This window comes from Streptopelia decaocto (genome assembly GCF_964273445.1).
Source record: "Streptopelia decaocto genome assembly, chromosome: 26".
Taxonomy (NCBI): domain Eukaryota; kingdom Metazoa; phylum Chordata; class Aves; order Columbiformes; family Columbidae; genus Streptopelia; species Streptopelia decaocto.
The window spans coordinates 474,648-493,159 of NC_138681.1; the positions used below are offsets into that span (position 1 = coordinate 474,648).

At 65.4% G+C, this 18,512-nt stretch overlaps 2 protein-coding genes across 3 annotated transcripts; one reads left to right on the forward strand and one right to left on the reverse strand.

Annotated features, from left to right (window-relative positions):
• The first annotated feature begins 363 nt into the window (after positions 1–363).
• Positions 364–5,756, forward strand: CERS2 (ceramide synthase 2). Of its 2 annotated transcripts, XM_082073292.1 has the most exons (12): positions 364–491; positions 1,430–1,603; positions 2,794–2,908; positions 2,975–3,093; positions 3,174–3,231; positions 3,307–3,357; positions 3,786–3,878; positions 4,046–4,174; positions 4,245–4,351; positions 4,537–4,690; positions 4,889–5,018; positions 5,071–5,756. In XM_082073292.1, the coding sequence occupies exons 2-11, from the start codon at positions 1,431–1,433 to the stop codon at positions 5,015–5,017; spliced, it is 1,128 nt and encodes a 375-aa protein (XP_081929418.1). In that variant the 5' UTR covers positions 364–491; position 1,430; the 3' UTR covers position 5,018; positions 5,071–5,756. The 2 variants fall into 2 exon arrangements, with proteins under 2 accessions (XP_081929418.1, XP_081929417.1); XM_082073291.1 differs by having other exon boundaries at positions 4,889–5,755.
• Positions 5,757–6,361: 605 nt separating this feature from the next.
• SETDB1 (SET domain bifurcated histone lysine methyltransferase 1) lies at positions 6,362–18,056 on the reverse strand. Its single transcript, XM_082073140.1, has 21 exons — positions 17,751–18,056; positions 17,111–17,283; positions 16,953–16,990; positions 16,742–16,841; positions 16,245–16,397; positions 15,538–15,739; positions 14,809–14,882; positions 14,169–14,359; positions 13,306–13,435; positions 12,816–12,954; positions 12,231–12,386; positions 11,504–12,082; positions 11,211–11,327; positions 10,564–10,733; positions 9,184–9,794; positions 8,959–8,987; positions 8,722–8,854; positions 8,151–8,310; positions 7,420–7,631; positions 7,179–7,267; positions 6,362–6,735 (listed from the first exon to the last, which is right to left on the reverse strand). Exons 1-21 carry the CDS (start codon positions 17,948–17,950, stop codon positions 6,618–6,620), a joined length of 3,774 nt encoding a protein of 1,257 aa, XP_081929266.1. The 5' UTR covers positions 17,951–18,056; the 3' UTR covers positions 6,362–6,617.
• Between the last annotated feature and the right edge of the window lie 456 nt (positions 18,057–18,512).

The window sequence follows — 18,512 nt, forward strand, 5'->3', positions numbered from 1 at the left end:
AACTTGGGGTGTTGGGAACCTCCGGACCCCACGGACACGCGGGTTTGGGGGAGTTTGGGCGGTTTTGGGGTGACAGGACCCTCCGCACGGACACGCGGGGCGGGGGAGTGTCAGTGGGTGCAGTGGCGCGGCCGGCAGGAGGCGCTGCGCAGCGGGACCGCCGCCAGCGTGGGGGGTGAGCGGGGTCTGGGGGGGTATGGAGCGCATAGGGGGGTCTATAGGGGACACGGAGCGGGTGCGTGGGCTCCGTCCGCCCCGCCGCTCGCCGAATCGGCGATGGATTGCTCCCGCCTGGCGCGCCGCCGCGCTCCCCGTCTCGGCGATGGATCGCTCGGGCCTGGCGGCCCCGCCCCGCCCCCTGGAGGCGCCCCCCGCCCCCCCCGCGGCCCTCGGCGTTGCGGTGACGTCACTCCCGCCGCTGCCTGGCGCGGGGCGCGCGCGGACCGGGCCGGGGGGGCGCGAGCGGCGGCGCGAGGCGGCTCCGGCGGCGCGTGAGTGACGGGGGGGGGGGGCGGGGGGGTCCCGGGGCCGTTCGGTTCCCCGGGGCCCCGGTTCCCCGGGTCCGTTCGGTTCCCCCGGGGCCCCGGTTCCCCCGGCCCGGCCCCGCTCGGGGCGGCGGCTCAGGCCGCGGGGGGCGCGGCGCGGGGCCGGTTCCCGGTTCTCCCGCCGCAGGGGCCGCCCCGTTATGGCCGCCCGGGCCTGCGGGCGGGGGGCCCCCGGTGCTCCGGCCGCCGCCCGCGGGAGGCCCGGGCGCGGTGGCCGCCCCCGCGCTGGACGGGCCGCGCTGCCCCGGTACCGGGACCGGCAGCGCCGCGGGGCCCCCGCCGCCTTTATTTTCGCTCTGTAAGCTCCGCATTCCCGGATTTTCTCCGTTTCCCGCACGGTCGGGGGGGTCCGGCCACACCCGGTGGCGCCCGGGCCGGGTCCCGTGTCCCCCGGGCCCGTTACCTGCCCCGGCCCCTCCCGTGTTAGCGGGAACCGGTTGTGAAACCGGCCCCGGTGGTTCCGCTTCCCCCGCGGGGCGAAGCCGCGTCCGGATCCGTCCCTGTCCCGGGATGGAACCGCCGCCCCGGGACGGGAACCGGGCGTACGGCCCCCGGGTCCCGGGGCTGCGGTTCCACCCCGGGGCGGCGGTTCCATCCCGGGGCGGCGGTTCGATCCCGGGGGCGGCGGTTCGATCCCGGGACGGGGATGAGCCGAACCGGGCGCGGGGGGGGGGGGGTGTCCCCTCCGTGTCCCCGGGGGGAGGGACATCCCGGGGAGCGCGAGCGGGTGTGTCCCCGGCGGTCCGCGGTTAATCATCAATCACCCCTGACCCCGCGGCACCGGGGGCAAAGTCCCGCGGGGGGGGGGTCACCGCGCGGTGTCACCGAGTGGGTGTCACCGTCCGGGGGTCACCGCCCGGTGTCACCGTCGCCGCTGTCCCCAGCATGCTGCAGACCCTGTACGGCGCGTTCTGGTGGGAGCGGCTCTGGCTGCCCGCGAACCTGAGCTGGGCCGACCTGCAGGACCGCGACGGGTGCGTCTACGCCAAGGCCGCCGACCTCTACGTCACCCTCCCGCTCGCCCTCCTCTTCCTCGTCGTCCGGCAGCTCTTCGAGACGTGAGGACACTCCCCCCAGCCCCCCGCGACGGGGACGCGGTGTCGCCCGGTTGTGTTCGCACACCCCGGGATGGGGACGCGGTGTCGCCCGGTTGTGTTCACACACCCCGCGATGGGGACGCGGTGTCACCCCGGTTGTGTTCACACACCCCCGCGATGGGGACGCGGTGTCGCCCGGTTGTGTTCACACACCCCGCGATGGGGACGCGGTGTCGCCCGGTTGTGTTCACACACCCCGCGATGGGGACGCGGTGTCACCCCGGTTGTGTTCACACACCCCCGCGATGGGGACGCGGTGTCGCCCGGTTGTGTTCACACACCCCGGGATGGGGACGCGGTGTCGCCCCGGTTGTGTTCACACACCCCGCGATGGGGACGCGGTGTCGCCCCGGTTGTGTTCACACACCCCCCGCGATGGGGACGCGGTGTCACCCCGGTTGTGTTCACACACCCCGCGATGGGGACGCGGTGTCGCCCGGTTGTGTTCGCACACCCCCCGCGATGGGGACGCGGTGTCGCCCGGTTGTGTTCGCACACCCCCCGTGATGGGGACGCGGTGTCGCCCGGTTGTGTTCACACACCCCGCGATGGGGACGCGGTGTCGCCCGGTTGTGTTCACACCCCCCGCAATGGGGACGCGGTGTCACCCCGGTTGTGTTCACACACCCCGGGATGGGGACGCGGTGTCACCCCGGTTGTGTTCACACACCCCCGCGATGGGGACGCGGTGTCGCCCGGTTGTGTTCACACACCCCGCGATGGGGACGCGGTGTCGCCCGGTTGTGTTCACACACCCCGGGATGTGTCACCGTGTCCCCCCGGCCCGGGCGCCTGTGACACCCCGGGGTCCCTCCCGTCGCAGTCCGGCACAGGCCCGGCTTTGTGCATCCCCCGCCGGCCTCATCGCGGCGCGAGGAGCCGTTTGTTGGGCAAACAAGGGCGAGCGGAGGCCGGGAACAGACGGGGCTTTGTTGGGATGTGGGGGGGGGGACGCGCTTGGGCGGGGACGGTCCCCAGCCCCGGGGTGACACGGGGACCCGGTTCCCCCGTGGTTAAACCCACTGGGAGGAGCAGCAGCGGGATGGGGAAACTGAGGCACCGAGCGGCTGTGGGTCCTTGGGCGGCTTCGACGCGGCCACCTCAGCGCGGTGACACAAATGGGGACGTTCTTCTGTCCCTTTACCCCCCAGGTATGTGGCCACCCCCTTGGCCGGGCTCCTCAACGTCAAGGAGAAGATCAGGTTAAAAGCCGCCCCCAATGCCACGCTGGAGAAGTTTTACGCCACCACCAAGCACCCCAAGCAGGTGAGGGGGCGGGGAGGTGCCGGAGGGGGCAGCGCCGGGTCCCGCGTGACCGTCCCGTGTCCGCAGGCCGACGTGGAGACGCTGTCCCGGCAGAGCGGCTGCACCGTGCGCCAGGTCGAGCGCTGGTTCCGCCGCCGCCGCAACCAGGACCGGCCCAGCCTGCTCAAGAAGTTCCGCGAGGCCAGGTGAGCCCGCGCGGGCACGGCGCGCCCGGCCGTCCCTCGCCCCCGCGCGCCCCTCAGGACCCTCTGCTTCCTTTTTCCAGTTGGCGATTCACCTTTTACCTTCTTGCTTTCATTGCTGGCATGGCTGTCATAGTGGATGTGAGTACTGCCCCCCCCGGCGTGCCCGGCGCCCCGGCCCCCCCTAACCCCGTGTCTCTGTCGTCCCGCCCGCAGAAGCCCTGGTTCTACGACCTGCGGGAGGTGTGGAAGGGCTACCCCGTCCAGGTGAGCGCCCGGGCGCGCCGTGGCCGCGGGTCCCTGTGCCGCCGTGGCCGTGGGTCCCCGTGACGCGGTGGCCACGGGTCCCTGTGCCACCATGGCCGTGGGTCCCCGTGACGCGGTGGCCGGGGGTCCCTGCGCCGCCGTGGGGTCCCCGTGACGCGGTGGCCGCGGGTTCCCGTGATGCCGTGGGGTCCCCGTGACGCGGTGCCCGCGGGTCCCTGTGCTGCCATGGCTGTGGGTCCCCGTGACGCGGTGGCCGCGGGTCCCTGTGCTGCCATGGCCGTGGGTCCCCGTGACGCGGTGGCCGCGGGTCCCCGTGATGCCGTGGGGTCCCCGTGACGCGGTGGCCGCGGGTCCCCGCGCCGCCGTGGCCGCTGTCCCCAGGAGGGGTGCAGGCGCAGCGTCCCCCCAGCTGGTCCCTCGTCCCGCAGAGCATGCTGCCCTCCCAGTACTGGTACTACATGATCGAGCTCTCCTTCTACTGGTCGCTGCTCTTCAGCGTCGCCTCTGACGTCAAGCGCAAGGTGGGGGCTGGGGGGACAGCGGTGACAGACACGGGGACGCCTTGGGGGGGACACACAGGGGGAGGGTTTTCTTGGGGTAAAACCAGCAGGGCCGGGAGGACACGGGAGCTGGGGATGAGGGGTCTGGGGGGGACAGGGCCAGTGTGACCCCCCGTCCCCACACACAGGACTTCAAGGAGCAAATCATCCACCACGTGGCCACCATCATCCTGATCAGCTTCTCCTGGTTCACCAACTACATCCGCGTGGGGACGCTCATCATGGCCCTGCACGACTCCTCGGACTATCTGCTGGAGGTAGCGCGTCCCCCCGCGCCCGCCTCCCTGTCCCCCGTGCCCCCGCGTCACCCGCTCTGTGTCCCCTCAGTCCGCCAAGATGTTCAACTACGCCGGCTGGAGAAACACCTGCAACAACATCTTCATCGTCTTCGCCGCCGTCTTCATCATCACCCGCCTGGTCATCCTGCCCTTCTGGTGAGGAAACCGGCACCGGGGGGGAAACCGGCACCGGGGGGGAAACGGAGGCACCGGGGGGGGAAACGGAGGCACCGGGGGGGAAAATGGAGGCACCGGGGGGGGAAACGGAGGCACCGGGGGGGAAACCGAGGCACCGGGGGGGGAGACCGGGGCGCCCGTGACGGCGCGCGGCGTGTCCGCAGGATCATGCACTGCACGCTGGTTTACCCGCTGGAGCTCTACCCCGCGTTCTTCGGCTACTACTTCTTCAACTCCATGATGGCGGTGCTGCAGGCGCTGCACGTGTTCTGGGCCTTCCTCATCATCCGCATGGCCCACAAGTTCATAACTGGAAAGGCAAGCGGGGGCTCCTTGGGGCGGGGGGGTCGTGTCCGGACCCGGACGACGCGGTTTGGGGGGGGGAGGCGCCAAAACCGCGAAGCCAAACGGCGCTTGGCCCCCGGGTGGTTGGCGGGGACGCGGCTGCGCCGGGGAAACGGAGGCACGGCCGGGACGCGGGTGCTGATGGGCGACCCCCCTTTGGTTCCCCCCGAGGTGGTGGAAGACGAGAGGAGCGACCGCGAGGAGACGGACAACTCGGAGGAGGAGGAGGAGGGGACGAAGAACGGGCCCCTGTCCAACGGGCACCCCGTCCTCAACAACAACCACCGCAAAACCGACTGAGGTGTCAACCCCCCGTGTCACCGGGTCCTGTCCCCCCGTGGCCACACCGCGAGGTGCCGACCCCCGTGTCACCGGGTCCTGTCCCCCCTCCCCCTGTCCCGCTCGCTTTTGGGGTGTTTTCCTGCCTTTTCGCCCTCTGCCTTACGCCACCGCGGGGCGGGCGGAGCGAGGACGGGACCCGCTGTCCCCAGTGTCCCCGGTGTCCCCAGGACGGGGACGGCTCCTCCCCATGGCCCCCCCGGGATCGGCTCCAGCCCCTTTATTCCCCTTTTTCCAACCAGCGCGTCCACTTCAAAAATGGGAAAAAAAACAGGAAAAAAATCCCCTTTCCCGCCCGGTGTCCGGATTCCCGCGTGAAACTGGCGCGGGGTGTTTAGTGGCCGAACGACGGGAGGTGACACTGGGGTGACACTGGGGTGACACTGGGGTGACGCTCGGGGGCAGCGGGCTCCGTGTGTCCCGGGGGAGCTGGAGCGTCTCGCTCCCCGTGTCCCGTGGGTGGTTCTGGGTGTCCCGGCTCCTCCCCGGCGGGAACGGGACGAACTCGGGACTCACTGGGGCCTTGGGGGTTTTTGGTCGTTTCTATTTATTCGGAAGGAGCCGGGTCTGGGGGGGCCCGGGGGGTGGGGACCAGGGACCGGGGACCGTGGGGCCAGGACCAGAAGCGACGCCGACCAAACCGCCTCCTTTGTTTCTTCTTTTCTTTTCTTTTTTTTTTTTTTAAATAAAAGGTTAAATATATTAAAAGTTTAAAACTAATAAACTTCAGTAAAAAATCCCAAAGGGCCTGTGGCTGGTGCGGGGGGGCAGCGGGGGGGCGGGAAAGGGGCACATTTCACGATCTCTGTGTTTGTTTTAATATGTTTGATGTTTTCCCTCCCCAAGCGCTGTCGGAGCTGAAGCCGCTCGCGGTGACGGAGCCGCCGCTCGGGGCGCCCGGGACGGACCCGGCGCCCGCGGCCCGAAAAGGCGCTTTTTAGAAAGTGAGAGGTTATTGAGCATTGGAAAAGCAGCGCTGGGGGGGCGCTGGGGCTGCAGCGTGGGCTCCGGCGGCCCCCGAACCGCGTTGGGCTGTTCGGCTCCACCTGAACCGCGTTGGGCTGTTCGGCTCCACCTGAACCGCGTTGGGCTGTTCGGCTCCCCCCAACGCATTGGGGTCGATGGTGTCGAGTTCAGGTTCTTTCAACTGCAGCTTCGCTGTTTTTTTAGGCCAAACTGTGTTTTTCGGTGAGCGGTGGAACAGGCGGCACACGCGCCGCCCCGCGCGGGGTCGAGCAGCTTCGCTCCAGATTTACCGGGATTTGTTCTGCTAGAAACGGTGAAATCCTCCTCTTTCGGGGTTTTTTGCTGTGTCTGAAGTTCAAGGCAACTTTTTAATAGAAAAAACATACTTTATTGCTTTTTAACACTGAAAAGACTCTTTACAGCTGATCACAGTCAGAGACAAGATGCTTTTTTTGGTTGTTTTTTCATGTGAATTCACTGTAAACCCACTGAAGCGCGGGCCAGGCGGGTTCACCTCGGGGCTCAGTGCCGCCCGCAGGCGGCGCCGCGCGGTCCTCGAGCGCCCGTCCGCGAGGCGGCGCCGGCGCCGGGCGGCTCAGAGCAGCCGCCCCCGGCACTCGATGGCCCCGCAGCAGCACAGCAGCTCCTTGCCCTCCACGCTGCCCACCTCGTAGTTGTAGTCCCAGGTCAGCTCGGTGCCCGCGCGGATCCTCCTGCCCGGACGCGGTTTAGGGATTTAAATGTTTTCAAACAGAGAAGCCGCAGCTCCCCGGGCGGGTCCCGCTGCGCCGGGCCGGGGTGACGCCAAGGGACAAAGGTCCCGATGAATCAGCCCCGTGGGACGTCACGGTGTCACCCGCCCCGCGCTCCGGGTGTCACCCCCCCCCCCGCGCTCCGGGTGTCACCCCCCTGCGCTCCGGGTGTCACCCCCCCCCGCGCTCCGGGTGTCACCCCCCCGCGCTCCGGGTGTCACCCCCCCCTGCACTCCGGGTGTCACCCCCCTGCGCTCCGGGTGTCACCCCCGCCCGCGCTCCACCCTCCCCTTCGGAAAAGCCTGAAATGGGTGCGAATCGCCCCAGAATGGCCAGCGGGGGGGGGTCACCCCAGTCACCCCCGGGGACACCGGGAGGTGACACCCAAACCCTGTGCGACTCACTTGCTGGCGAAGAAGGCGACCCAGGGGAAGCGCAGGTCGTGCGTGTCCACGAACACGTTCTGCACGAAGAGGTTGGGGCTGCAGCTGTGCTGTAACGGGAGCGGCAGCGTCAGCTCCCACCGGGAGACCCGGGAGGCCCGGGAGACCCGAGGGGGAGACTCGAGGGTCTTTCCAAGCGAAGCAGCTCTGGCTCCACCCCCGGTCGCCCCGGCCCGGCCCGGCCCCGGTTGGGGCGACTCACGTTGAGGTAGCGGCCCAGGTTCCCCTCCAGCTTGGCGTCGATGATGTAGCAGGACTCCTCGCCGTCGTAGAACTGGCGCGTGGTGCGGCACACGGGCGCGCTCTCGCCCTTCTCGGCCGCCGCCAGGTTGGCGGGTTTGACGGCGATGCCGTGCGTGGACTTGAGCGCGAAGCCGCGCGTGGACTTCACGGCCACCTGCCGCTTGGCGGGCCCTGCGGGGGAACGGCCGCGCGGGTCCCGAGGGCGGAACTCGCGGCACAACGAGCCCTCGCCACAGCAGAACCACCAGACGCAGGTAACAGCGGCGGTAAAGCCACAAACCGCCACGTTCGCGCTGTATTTATAGATTTTCATTCCAACACCCCGTTGTTAAGATTCTCCCTTTTGTCCAGAATGCCTAAAAAACCTCCATTTTAACGCCCAGTGAGCATCAGCCCGATGGACAAACTGCCCTCGGACGAGCAAAGCGCCGCCGAACGCGGCACCGGGAGCGCGGGCCGGTCCCTCCTCGTGTCAGCAACCGCGTCCCGCTCACCAACGCCTCATTTTGTTTACAAATGGAAAAGATGCGTCATTAATCCGTTCTGCGGGTCAGAGGGGCCGGTACGGACGGGGACGGGAGTTCAGAGCAGACAGGACAAGGGGTGACGGTTTTAAACCGAAAACGGGAGGTTGGGGCTGGACACGAGGACGGAGCGAAGGGCGCCCGCGCGGTTCCGCCTCCCGCTCACCTGCCCCGGGCGCCGGGTTCCGCTTCTCGTCCTCGTCCCCGGAGCCCGAGGAGATGGTCTGGATGTCGTCGCTGTCGTTGGCGGCGCCGGGGGCCTGTCCGGCCGCCCCGGGCCCGTTCTCGCCCTCGCTGTCCGTGCTGCTGGACAGCGTCAGCACGTCCTGCGGGAACGGACGCGGCTCCGTCGCGCCGGTTCCCCACCGGCGCTTTTCTCTTTCCAGGAGACCCCCCCCGTCTCCAGGAACCCGGGACAGAACCCAGCGGGTTTGGGGGCCGGTTGGTCCCGCAGCACCTGACCCTTCCTCTGGGCTTCGCAGGGAGGAAAAGCCACCCCAACACCCAAAGGTTGTCCCCAGGACGGTTTCCCAGAGCTGTGTGCGCCCTGATGTGCGAACCGAGGGGCCGCATCGCGCTGTAACGCGGCCCCGCACACGCCGCGCCTGTTCCGGGCTCTAACAACCGGGTAAGCTCCCCCCAACACCTGAAACAATCGGCTGCCCCCCAGGAAATCACAGCAAGTGTAACCGGGGGCGCGAACGGCAGCGAACCGGCCGCGGGGCGCGGGCACTCACGTCGGCGCGGGCCGGCGGCGGCAGCGCGTGGCGCCGGCTCTGCAGCTGCGCCGTCTTGCTGGGCGGCCGCTGGATCCCCTCCAGTTTGGGGGGGCTGGGGTTGTACCCGTACATCCTGCCCAGCTCGCTCAGCCTGCGGGACGGCGACGGGACGGTCACTGCCCAGCGCCCGCGGCCCCGCGCTCACAGGCAAATTTGGGGAGAAAAAGCAGGAAAAGGCGATTTCAAGAGCCTTACCCGGACAGCTTGGTCGGCTCGTCGGGCTCCTGCGGGGGGAGAAGCGCGGGTGGTTAAAATCTCTCGGTTTTGGAGCAGCTTTTCCGCAAACGCTCCCCAAGACGCCGGCTGTCCCCCCCGCTCCCTGGGACGCCAGGTCCCCCACCCTCCGCGTCCCACGGGTCCCCAACACCAGGCACGTCCCCGCGCCCCAGCGTCCCCACCTGCGCCCCCCACCCCCCTCACCTCTTTCTTCAGCAGCTTCGGCTCCCCGCGCGCGTCGCCCGCCCCGGGAACGGGCGTTTTCTGCCCCTCCCCGGGCAGCTCCGCTTTGCCGCCCTTGCCCTCGCCGCCCTCGCCCGCTCTGAAGGAGCCGGCGCTGTCGCTGTCCTGGAAGCCGTCGGCCACGTTGTTGGAGCTCAGCCACGACGCCACCTTGTTCTTGGCGCTCTCCTCGGACACCGGCAGCTTGCAGGCGCCCGCCGCCTCCTCGTGGCTCGCGTGCCGGGCGAGCCCCGAGTCCTTGGAGGCCGTTTCCGACAGCCCGTTGTCCCTCTGGCCGCGGGTCTGGCGCCGCGTGGCGTAGCTGCGCCACACTGGGCTGGCGCCGAAGTCCTCGTCCTTGCAGAAGTTGTCGTCGGAGCTGTCCTCGTTGGACTCCTCCGGCTCCTCCGTGCCCGTGTTCTCCTCCTCACCGTCCTTGATGTCCACGCCGCTGCTGTCCGAGGAGCACCGGGCGTCGCTCTCGTAGCCCTCCTTGAAGTTCTCCACGCTCTCGATGTGGTCCAGGTTGGCGAAATACTCGTCGCCCATCTCCAGCCCCTCTTTGTCAGCAAAGTCGTCCGTGAGGATTTTCCCTGGGGGCAGAAGGAACGAAGTGAGTGGATTTTCTGACCGCGTTACAAAGCCAAGTGTGAGTTTTCCCGGGATGACGCTCCGAATCCGTAAGTCCTCATGCTCCTGAAGGGCTGATGGAGGAGCCAGCAGGAGCGACACCACTTCGCTCCAAAGCTGGGCTGGGAAAGGACAACCTGACACCTGAGGAAACGAAGATCTGACCCCTTGCGAACCCCTGGCTTCCAGCACAGAAACCTCCAACCAGCAGCTCACACTCTGGATCTCAAAGGGCTGGAGGCGACATGAAGGACGAGCAGCCAGAGCGCCGGGCGATGCCCGCGCGGAGCTTTACTTCAGAATTAGGGCAAGTTCTGCATTTCACGGCTCGCGCCCACGTCTGGGTGTCAACAGGAAGGAGGTTACGTGTCCATTCACCCAGAAACGGCCCCGGGGAGCCGCGCGTTCCCCTCGGTGCCAGCGGCGCCGGGCGTGGGGCTGCGCACGGGAAGGGCATCGATAGGAAATCAAAGTGCTGCGAGTTCAGCAGCTCGGTTTCCACTCCCCTGGGCGCTGAGCAAGCACAGGAAGAGCTTCACACCCGTTACTGTGTGACAAACAAAGCCCAGACCTCAGGCCTGACACAACCAGACCTTTCCAAATCCTTATTTCCCCCTCTCCTGAACCAGCACAAATTATCCTCTGAGTATACGGGAGCGCTGGGAAGGACACGGGCTCCACGGCGGCTTTCCGCACGGCACCGTTCCGGAGGAAGAGGTTTGGAGCTCCTACCTGCGTAGATGCAGACGAAGGAGCCCTTGGCGATGTCGTCGAGGCAGCGGATGCCCCAGCCCTTGTTCTGCGTCTTGAAGAGCTGCAGCCGGACCTGCAGCCCGTGCTGCACCAGCCGGTTGGTGCACATGTTGATGTTGCACTGGCACCGCTTGTTGCACTCGTAAACGCTGCAAGAGAGGAGAACGGTGACACTTCCCGCAACGCGACACGCCGAGCAGGAACGACGCGCCGGGCGGCGCGGCTGGAGCTCGGCAGAGCAGGCAGAGCGTGTCTGCAGGTTCGGAGGAGCCCGAGGGGGGAAATTTGGGGTGATTTCTCCCCAGAGGGCTGTGGGCGTTGGAACAGGCTGCCCAGGGCAGTGCTGGAGTCGCCATCCCTGGAGGGGCTGAAATACACAGAGATGAGGTTCTCAGGACATGCTTAGTGCCGGGCTGGGTTATGGTTGGACTCCATGATCTTGAGAGTCTGTTCCAACCAAAATGATTCTGTGGTAACGCACCGAGATCCTGGGATACCCGTTAACGGGCAAATCAGGAGCAGAGGGAGGTTTTCGGTGTGTGGGGAATTCCGCCTCTGCGCCAGCACCGGAGCCGCGTTCCTGGGGCGGGTGTTGGAGCGCGCGGAGGAGCCGCGGCCCTGCTTACCCCGTGGGGAGACATTCCTCCAGCCGCTTGTGCTGGTACCCGGAGTTGGGGTTGATCTGCCCGCCCGGGGTGCAGCCGGTGGCCTGGACCGTCAGCTGGTGACAGGCGCATTTCGACCTGCAGAGGAACGCAGAAAAAACCCACAAGTTCAGTTTCTACACCAAGTTCTGCAGCAGGGAAAATAAATCCCACCCTCCTGCAGAGACAGGCGCGTGGGGCTGGACCAGAGCGGGCTCAGGCTCCAGGGTGTCCTCCCCGCGCTCCAGGGCGCAGCGACACGCGGCGTCACCTACTTGTCCCTGCAGCCGTCCTTGCAGTCGCAGCCCACCAGGAACTCCCAGCTGGTGTTGATGTAGACGCCCTTGCCGGGGATGCGCTCCTTGCTGTAGGCGACCTGCGGCGGCGGCGTGTTGTCGATCTCGTTGACGCAGGACAGCGGGACGTCCTCCCGGCCCTTGGTGATGTCTGCGATGTAGTAGAACGGTTTGTACGGCTGGAACTTGCGGTCGACCAGCACGTACGGGTCCAGGCAGAACATCTCCAGGAACAGAAAGTCGCAGTCCGTCTCGAAGAGGTAGCGCTCGATCTCCTGCATGGTGCGCAGGCTCAGCCCGCACGGCGTCTTGTAGAGCACGTGGAAACCCATCTTGCGGTTGATGCGCCGGCGCGCCGTCATGCGCCGGAAGTCGTAGAGCAGCGGGATGAGCAGCGGGTTCTTGCTGCGGTACTGGTCGCTGCGGATGGGCCGCACGTGCGCCAGGCAGGTGTAGCTGCAGACGTGGGGCAGGTAGAACAGCTTCTCCAGCGGCGCGCGGTACGACGGCTCGTTGGGGACGCGGTCGCTCATGCCGTGGAACGGCTGCGCCGCGCCGCTGCGGACACGGGGACAGGGGCGCGGTGAGCTGGGCGCTCGGGAGGAGCCGCGGGGGGGCTTGGGGGACCCACCCCGTTTCCCCGACAAGGAGCCCCACAGCGCGATTTGTCAGGACGCCCGGAAGGCGAGTCCGCGGCTCCGCTCACCGGTGCTGCGGGGCCGCGCTGGTCCTGCCCGAGGGGGCGTCGCTCAGGACGGGGGACGCCGGGGACGACTGGCCCGAGCCCGCGGAGCTGGGCCGGAACGACGTGCTCTTCTTGGCCACCTGTTTCCTCGCCTGGGCCAGCTGAGTGTCGGAGCCCCTGCGGGAGGGAGGCGGCTGGACTGAAAACAGGGGCAGCCAAATAACATTCCCATCGAAGAGAAACCCGGCGATTCTTCCCTAAAGGGTGAGAATCAGCTCGTGTCCGACTCCTTGTGCTCCCGCCATCCCGCAATGAGCCCGACCAAACGCCAGCGCTCGGCTGCGTTTTCAAACGAAGCCCTGAGCGAGAACGTGGCGTTCGGCTCGGGGGCGCTGGGCTGACAGCCCTCCCGCCCCTGTTACTCATCCAGCAGCTTTTCTCCATATTTTCCCCCAAAAGCGCAACAAAAACCCATTTGTGTCACCGGGAAACAAGCCCAGACCTGGGGGAAACCCGCACCCGAGGACTCTGCACAGAGAGGTGGGTGCTGCAGGAGCCGAGGGCGAATGGCGCGGGTGGACGCAGAAAAGCGGCTCCAGTACTCACTCGGGCTCGGCGGGCGGGGGGGACGCGCCCCGCGGCGGCAGCGCGGCCGCCTGCATCTGCTCCAGCGCTTTGTACTGCGGAGCAGCTCCCGTCAGGTCCTGCGTGTACTGCACGACGGGGCCTCTGCTGCGGACGGCGCCTGGCGGGACGGCGAAAAGCAAAACGTCAGCAAGAAGAGTCGCTGCCCTCAACCCAGCTTGTTGCGCCAGCCACAAAACATCAGTCGAGTCCCCGAAGGCAACGAAAACAGAGGCGCTTGGAGTGAACGTGGGGTCACGGCCAGGCGCCCCAGTCAGTCACACAACCCCAGGCTGGCTTTGCGGCATCTTTAAGCCAGGAGGAAACGCTCATTGGAAATGTTACACCTCCAGTTCTGCTAAGAAAAAACGCGCCAAAACCCAAACCAAAGCCAAACCAAACCCACCTGCCCCCGCCAAGCCCCAATTTCATCCAGATTCCAGGATACACAAAAGAAAAAGGTGCCACGGACCGACATTGGGGCGAGTCCTCGCTTGTCCGCTCTGTTTCTTCTCCTGGGTGGAGGCCGTGGAGGTTTTCATGCTGAACATGGGCTCGAGGCGCGTGGAGCCGCGGTAAATCCACTCGCAGCGCTTGTCGTCCTGCGGCAACGGGAGAAACCGCTGACGGCGCCCGCGGCCACGGGACCGGGCAGGACGCGGCGGGAGCCGAAGGGAAAGGCAGCAAAGCATCGGCCAACAGAGGAAGAACCGGGAACCCACCCTGCCCGCGGACACGCCGGATACAAACCGCAGCTAGGAAAGCTAGGAAGAGGCTGGATACCGAGAGCCCAAACCTCAGAGGCGCTTTTATTCTCAGCCCAACGAGTAACGGGCACGGCGGGAGGAACCCAAGACGGGGAGCTCCTCACACCCAACCCGCTCCAGGACGGGTCCCGTTGCAGGACGCCGTCCCGCCGGCCGCGCGGTTCTCTGGCTCTCGGGCAGGAAGAAGCCACGCGGGCACGGGCATTTCTCTGCCATTTTAGAATCTGAGCGAGCAGAACGCGGCAGCTGCTGCTCAGTCCCTCCTGCACCGGGACAGAAACACCGCGGGTGCTTCCTCGGAGAGAGGGGCCAGGACACCTGCAGACAATGCTTTTTGTTTCTTATCCATCTCCCGCTTGCAAGTTTCGTGGGCAAAACGCTTTAAAAAGCTTTGGAAGCTTTTGCTGTGCAAGTAAATTGCATGAGTGGAGCAGAAACTGGTGCTCTACCCACACAACACATATCCGCTCGCTCCAAGACATGAAACCAAGGCCAAGGAAACGGGCACGAACAGCCCAGCCGCCTCCCGGCCCCGGTCCAGCCCGCGCTCCGCGGGAAGCCGTCCTACCAGGAACAGGATTTTGACCAGGCTGCCGTCCACCTCCTCCACCCGGGATTTCCACCAGGTCCCTTCCCACTCGGTTTTGATGAGCTGCCCGTTCTTGAGCAGCACCATGGGCCGGTTGGGGTAGGCCGTGATGTACTCCTCCACGAAATCACGGCACGACACGTCCTCAATGTCCTCCCAGGTCTTTTTCACTGTGCCGAAAGGGAAGGGGAGGAAAGAGAAGCTTTTAATCATTTTTCTAAAAAAATCCCAGATGGATTCTTAAACAAGAGCAATCAAGCAGCGATCCCAAGCGGATTTTTGGTGGTACAGCCACGTTAACGCACCCCCAGCGCTCCCTCTGCTGATAACAAACCCCTGTTTCCTCCAGAATCACATGAAAAATGCCCCCGGCGCAGCAGTGAGGGGACGCGGCGCCGCCCCTCGCTTTGCCGAGGGTCCGCGCACAGCTCGGGTCCGGGGGCGCGGGGGCGCCCCTCGCTTTGCCGAGGGTCCGCGCACAGCTCGGGTCCGGGGACGCGGGGGCGCCCCTCGCTTTGCCGAGGGTCCGCGCGCAGCTCGGGTTTGGGGGCGCGGGGGCGCCCCTCGCTTTGCCGAGGGTCCGCGCACAGCTCGGGTCCGGGGGCGCGGGGGCACTCACGCGGCCTGCAGACCGGGTACAGCTCCCACTCCTTCACGTAGGACGCGTAGCCGTCGTCGAAGAAGATGAGGAACCTGCGGAACAGCGGCGCTGCCATTAGAAACGCGGTCGAGTGGCTCCTGAGATCTGCACGGAAAGCGTCGCCTGGGGCGCGGAGCCGGAGGGGACGTGTGACGAGCTCAGCGCAGCCGCAGCACCGCCCCGGGAGGGAACCTGCGCCACGAGGTCGTTTCTCAGGTATCGAACGTGCATCAGGTGCAACGAGAGCAGATCCACATTAGAAAGGGCAATTTTATCCTTTAAAACATTCCAGCGAGGCCACGAGCCCAAACCGCCACCTCACACATGTTCTGCCCCGTGTTTCACCGAAAATGCTGCTTCCAACCTGCCGCTGCTTCTCCTGAAGCGTTTTGGCAGCGCTGCGGCTCTACACCTTGCCAGGGCGCGGGTTTCCTAACCGGTTTTCTGCCTCCAGCGCGGCAGATTTGCATTTGTGTGATAATTGGAACGTTACCAAATATAATTCCTGACTCGGGGACACGGCAGCTCCACCCAGAGCTGTCAGAGATAAGAAAAGCTGAAGGAACAGCACTCCGAGTTACGTCCGTGGAAGGAATTGCGCTCCCACAGGAGCAAATATACAAATGCGCCTTTTTTTTCTTATTTCTTTCCTAAAAACGGAACAAAAAAGGGAGAGGGAAGTACGGGGCTCTGGAAGAGAATGACTACCTGTCTTTATTCTTCACGTTGGGGGCTTCGGCCACGATGCCGGCGTACAGCCACACCTGATTCCCGTCCTTGTACTTGGCCACGACGCGGCTGCCCACGTAGTGCTTCTCCGGAGAGGGGTGGTAGTCGTAGGCGATGTGGTTGCCAGACAGCAAACTCTTCCCTTTGTTATCAAACTTCACCTTGTACTTCTTGCCGGCCCCTGCAAGACGTTCAGCAAGATAAATGAGAGCCGAGTGATCTGCACGAGGAGCCCAACGCCCTCCGCCTTCCCGACGCCATCCAGAACCGATCCAAAACTGAGCCCAACGCCCTCCGCCTTCCCGACGCCATCCAGAACCGATCCAAAACGGAGCCCAACGCCCTCCGCCTTCCCAATGCCATCCAGAACCGATCCAAAACTGAGCCCAACGCCCTCCGCCTTCCCGACGCCATCCAGAACCGATCCAAAACTGAGCCCAACGCCCTCCGCCTTCCCGACGCCATCCAGAACCGATCCAAAACTGAGCCCAACGCCCTCCGCCTTCCCGACGCCATCCAGAACCGATCCAAAATCTTTTCAGGAATGAATCTGGATGGTAAAATATCACAGCGGAGACGTTTTGTTTTCACGACTCGTTCCAGGTGGCACCAGGTGCTCTGCCACGGGACCGACCCTGATCCAATTACCCGCCCGAAGCTTAACGAGGCCGGCACGCGGGACGTACCGACCGTCTGGATGGCGATGAGCGTTCCCTTGTGCCACGTCTTGGTTCTCTTCTTGCCCAGGATCCTCATGCCGATGCTCAGGTCGCCGTCGCTGCTGAGGTCGCTCCCGACGGGCTGGACGGTGCCCGGAGCTTCCCAAGGGGTCTGCGCGTCTACCCGAGGAGCGGCAACCAGAGAACGGGTCAGAAACTGCCCCAAAGCCCACCCTTTTCTGTACGAAATTGGAAGAACACCTGCTGGACCTGAGACAGGAGGCGTTCTCGCACTCTCCTTCACCTCAGCACCTCAGTTTTAGAGGATGAAATAATCAGCGACTGAGGTTTAAACATCATTTATGGAAACTGCACCACTTGCATTTTTATTTCACAAAGGGCTTAAAGAAAAGTAGGAATTCGGAATCAATACATCGTAAAGGTCTCTCCAGCGAGGAAATAAAACGGTTATTTTCTTTTCCAGGACGGAAACGCCTGCAGCCGCAGGACGCCCTCACACGCACCTTTCTGCGCGTCCTGGGCGCTCATCCTCTTGTTGACGGCATCCACGAATCTCTGCATGTCCTGGGTGGACTTTCTCATGGCAGCCATGGCTTCCCGCAGCTGGCGGGAGGAGAGGGGGGGAAGATGAAACACCCGTCCTTGTTTGGTGCCCTAAGCGTTCCAGCAAACCCCCTGCAGGAGGACGCGACAGTCAGCGCTTCTCCGACTCACCCGAGTCCGATTCTTCGGGATTCTGTAATTACTGTTGCCTGCGTTTAAAGAGAAAAGAATTGGTTTAAAACATCTCGGGGAGGAAAAGAAATCCGTCCTAGTTAAGACAGCGAAAGAAGAGAGAAAAGCATCTGCTCCAAAGCAATGAGATACTGAACTGTGTTTCCAGCCCGAATCGACGCTCATGACGTCGTCGTCGTCCTCGTCCGGGATCTCGATCACCTCCATGGCCTTGGCGGCCGAGTCCTCGTCCTCGGAGCTGCTCTCGCGGTAGCGCAGGCCCAGCTTGGCGTACAGATCCTTCACCGACAGCTCGCACCGCTCGATGTCTCTGCGGAAACCAGACGGGCAGAGGCGCGGGGAGCTGCTGTTAAACGCGACCGCGGTGAGGCGGGAAACGTCTCCACAGAGAGGACTTAAAGCCACAGGGGAAGAATTTTAATTATCCCTCAATCATAGAGTCATCATTCTGGTTGGAAAAGCCCCTTGAGATCATGGAGTCCAAGCGTTAACCCAACGCTGGCACTGCCCTGCGTCCTGAGAACCTCACGTCTGTCTGTCCAGCCCTCCAGGGACGGTGACCCCACCCTGGGCAGCCTGTTCCAACACCCCACAGCCCTTTACAGGAAAAAATATTCCTAAAATCCAACCTAAACCTCCCCAGGACAACTTTGGCCGTCTCCTCTCGTCCTGTCGCTTGTTCCTTGGGAGAAGAGACCAACTCCCCTCACCCCAACCTCCTCCTCCCCTGTTCCGAGGCCCAAATGCAACAGGCAGCTGCGGTTCGAGCGCCCTCACCTCGCAGTGTCATCGAAGAGCCGGTCGACACGCGCCACCTCCTCCTCCTTCTGCTTCACGCACTTCTCCAGCTCCTCCAGCTGCTGCTTCCACTGCTTCACGCACTCGAACTTCTCCAGCTCCTTGTCGATGATCTCCTGCAGCTCCTCCATGGAGATGCCCAGCTCCTCCATCACCTCCTCCATCTCCTCGGCATCCATGTCTGCCGCACCTGACGCCACAGAGGCGAGAAAACTGGTGAAATCCCCCGAGGGCAAAACCCACTGTCTGAGAGCGGCTCGGGGAGAGAAACCCTCCTCACCCGACACCCCCAAAGCCTCCACCCCATCCCGTCACCTCAGTGTCCCCTGATCCCCAGGATCTCCGCACACCCCGCACACCGCCCGTTCGCACACCCGGCTCCCCGGCTCTCCCGCTCCCCGGCTCTCCCGCTCCCCCGGCTCTCCCGCTCTCCCGCTCTCCCGCTCCCCCCGCTCTCCCGCTCTCCCGCTCCCCCCGGTTCTCCCGCTCCCCCGCTCTCCCGCTCCCCCCGGTTCTCCCGCTCCCCCGCTCTCCCGCTCCCCCCGGCTCTCCCGCTCCCCCGCTCTCCCGCTCTCCCGCTCTCCCGCTCTCCCGCTCCCCCACTCTCCCGCTCCCCCCGGTTCTCCCGCTCTCCCGCTCCCCCGCTCCCCCCGGTTCTCCCGCTCTCCCGCTCTCCCGCTCTCCCGCTCCCCCCGGCTCTCCCGCTCCCCCCGGTTCTCCCGCTCTCCCGCTCCCCCCGGC

Excerpts from the sequence above, each read along its gene's own strand:
- SETDB1 (XM_082073140.1), bottom strand. The coding sequence starts at position 17,950 with ATGGATGCCGAGGAGATGGAGGAGGTGATGGAGGAGCTGGGCATCTCC. Across the intron at positions 8,855-8,958 it reads GAGCCGACCAAGCTGTCCGG|GCTGAGCGAGCTGGGCAGGA; the intron begins GTAAGGCTCTTG and ends GCCGTCCCGCAG. Across the intron at positions 7,632-8,150 it reads GAACCCGGCGCCCGGGGCAG|GGCCCGCCAAGCGGCAGGTG; the intron begins GTGAGCGGGAGG and ends GTTCCCCCGCAG.
- CERS2 (XM_082073292.1), top strand. The coding sequence starts at position 1,431 with ATGCTGCAGACCCTGTACGGCGCGTTCTGGTGGGAGCGGCTCTGGCTG. Across the intron at positions 4,175-4,244 it reads CCTCGGACTATCTGCTGGAG|TCCGCCAAGATGTTCAACTA; the intron begins GTAGCGCGTCCC and ends GTGTCCCCTCAG. Across the intron at positions 4,691-4,888 it reads ACAAGTTCATAACTGGAAAG|GTGGTGGAAGACGAGAGGAG; the intron begins GCAAGCGGGGGC and ends GTTCCCCCCGAG.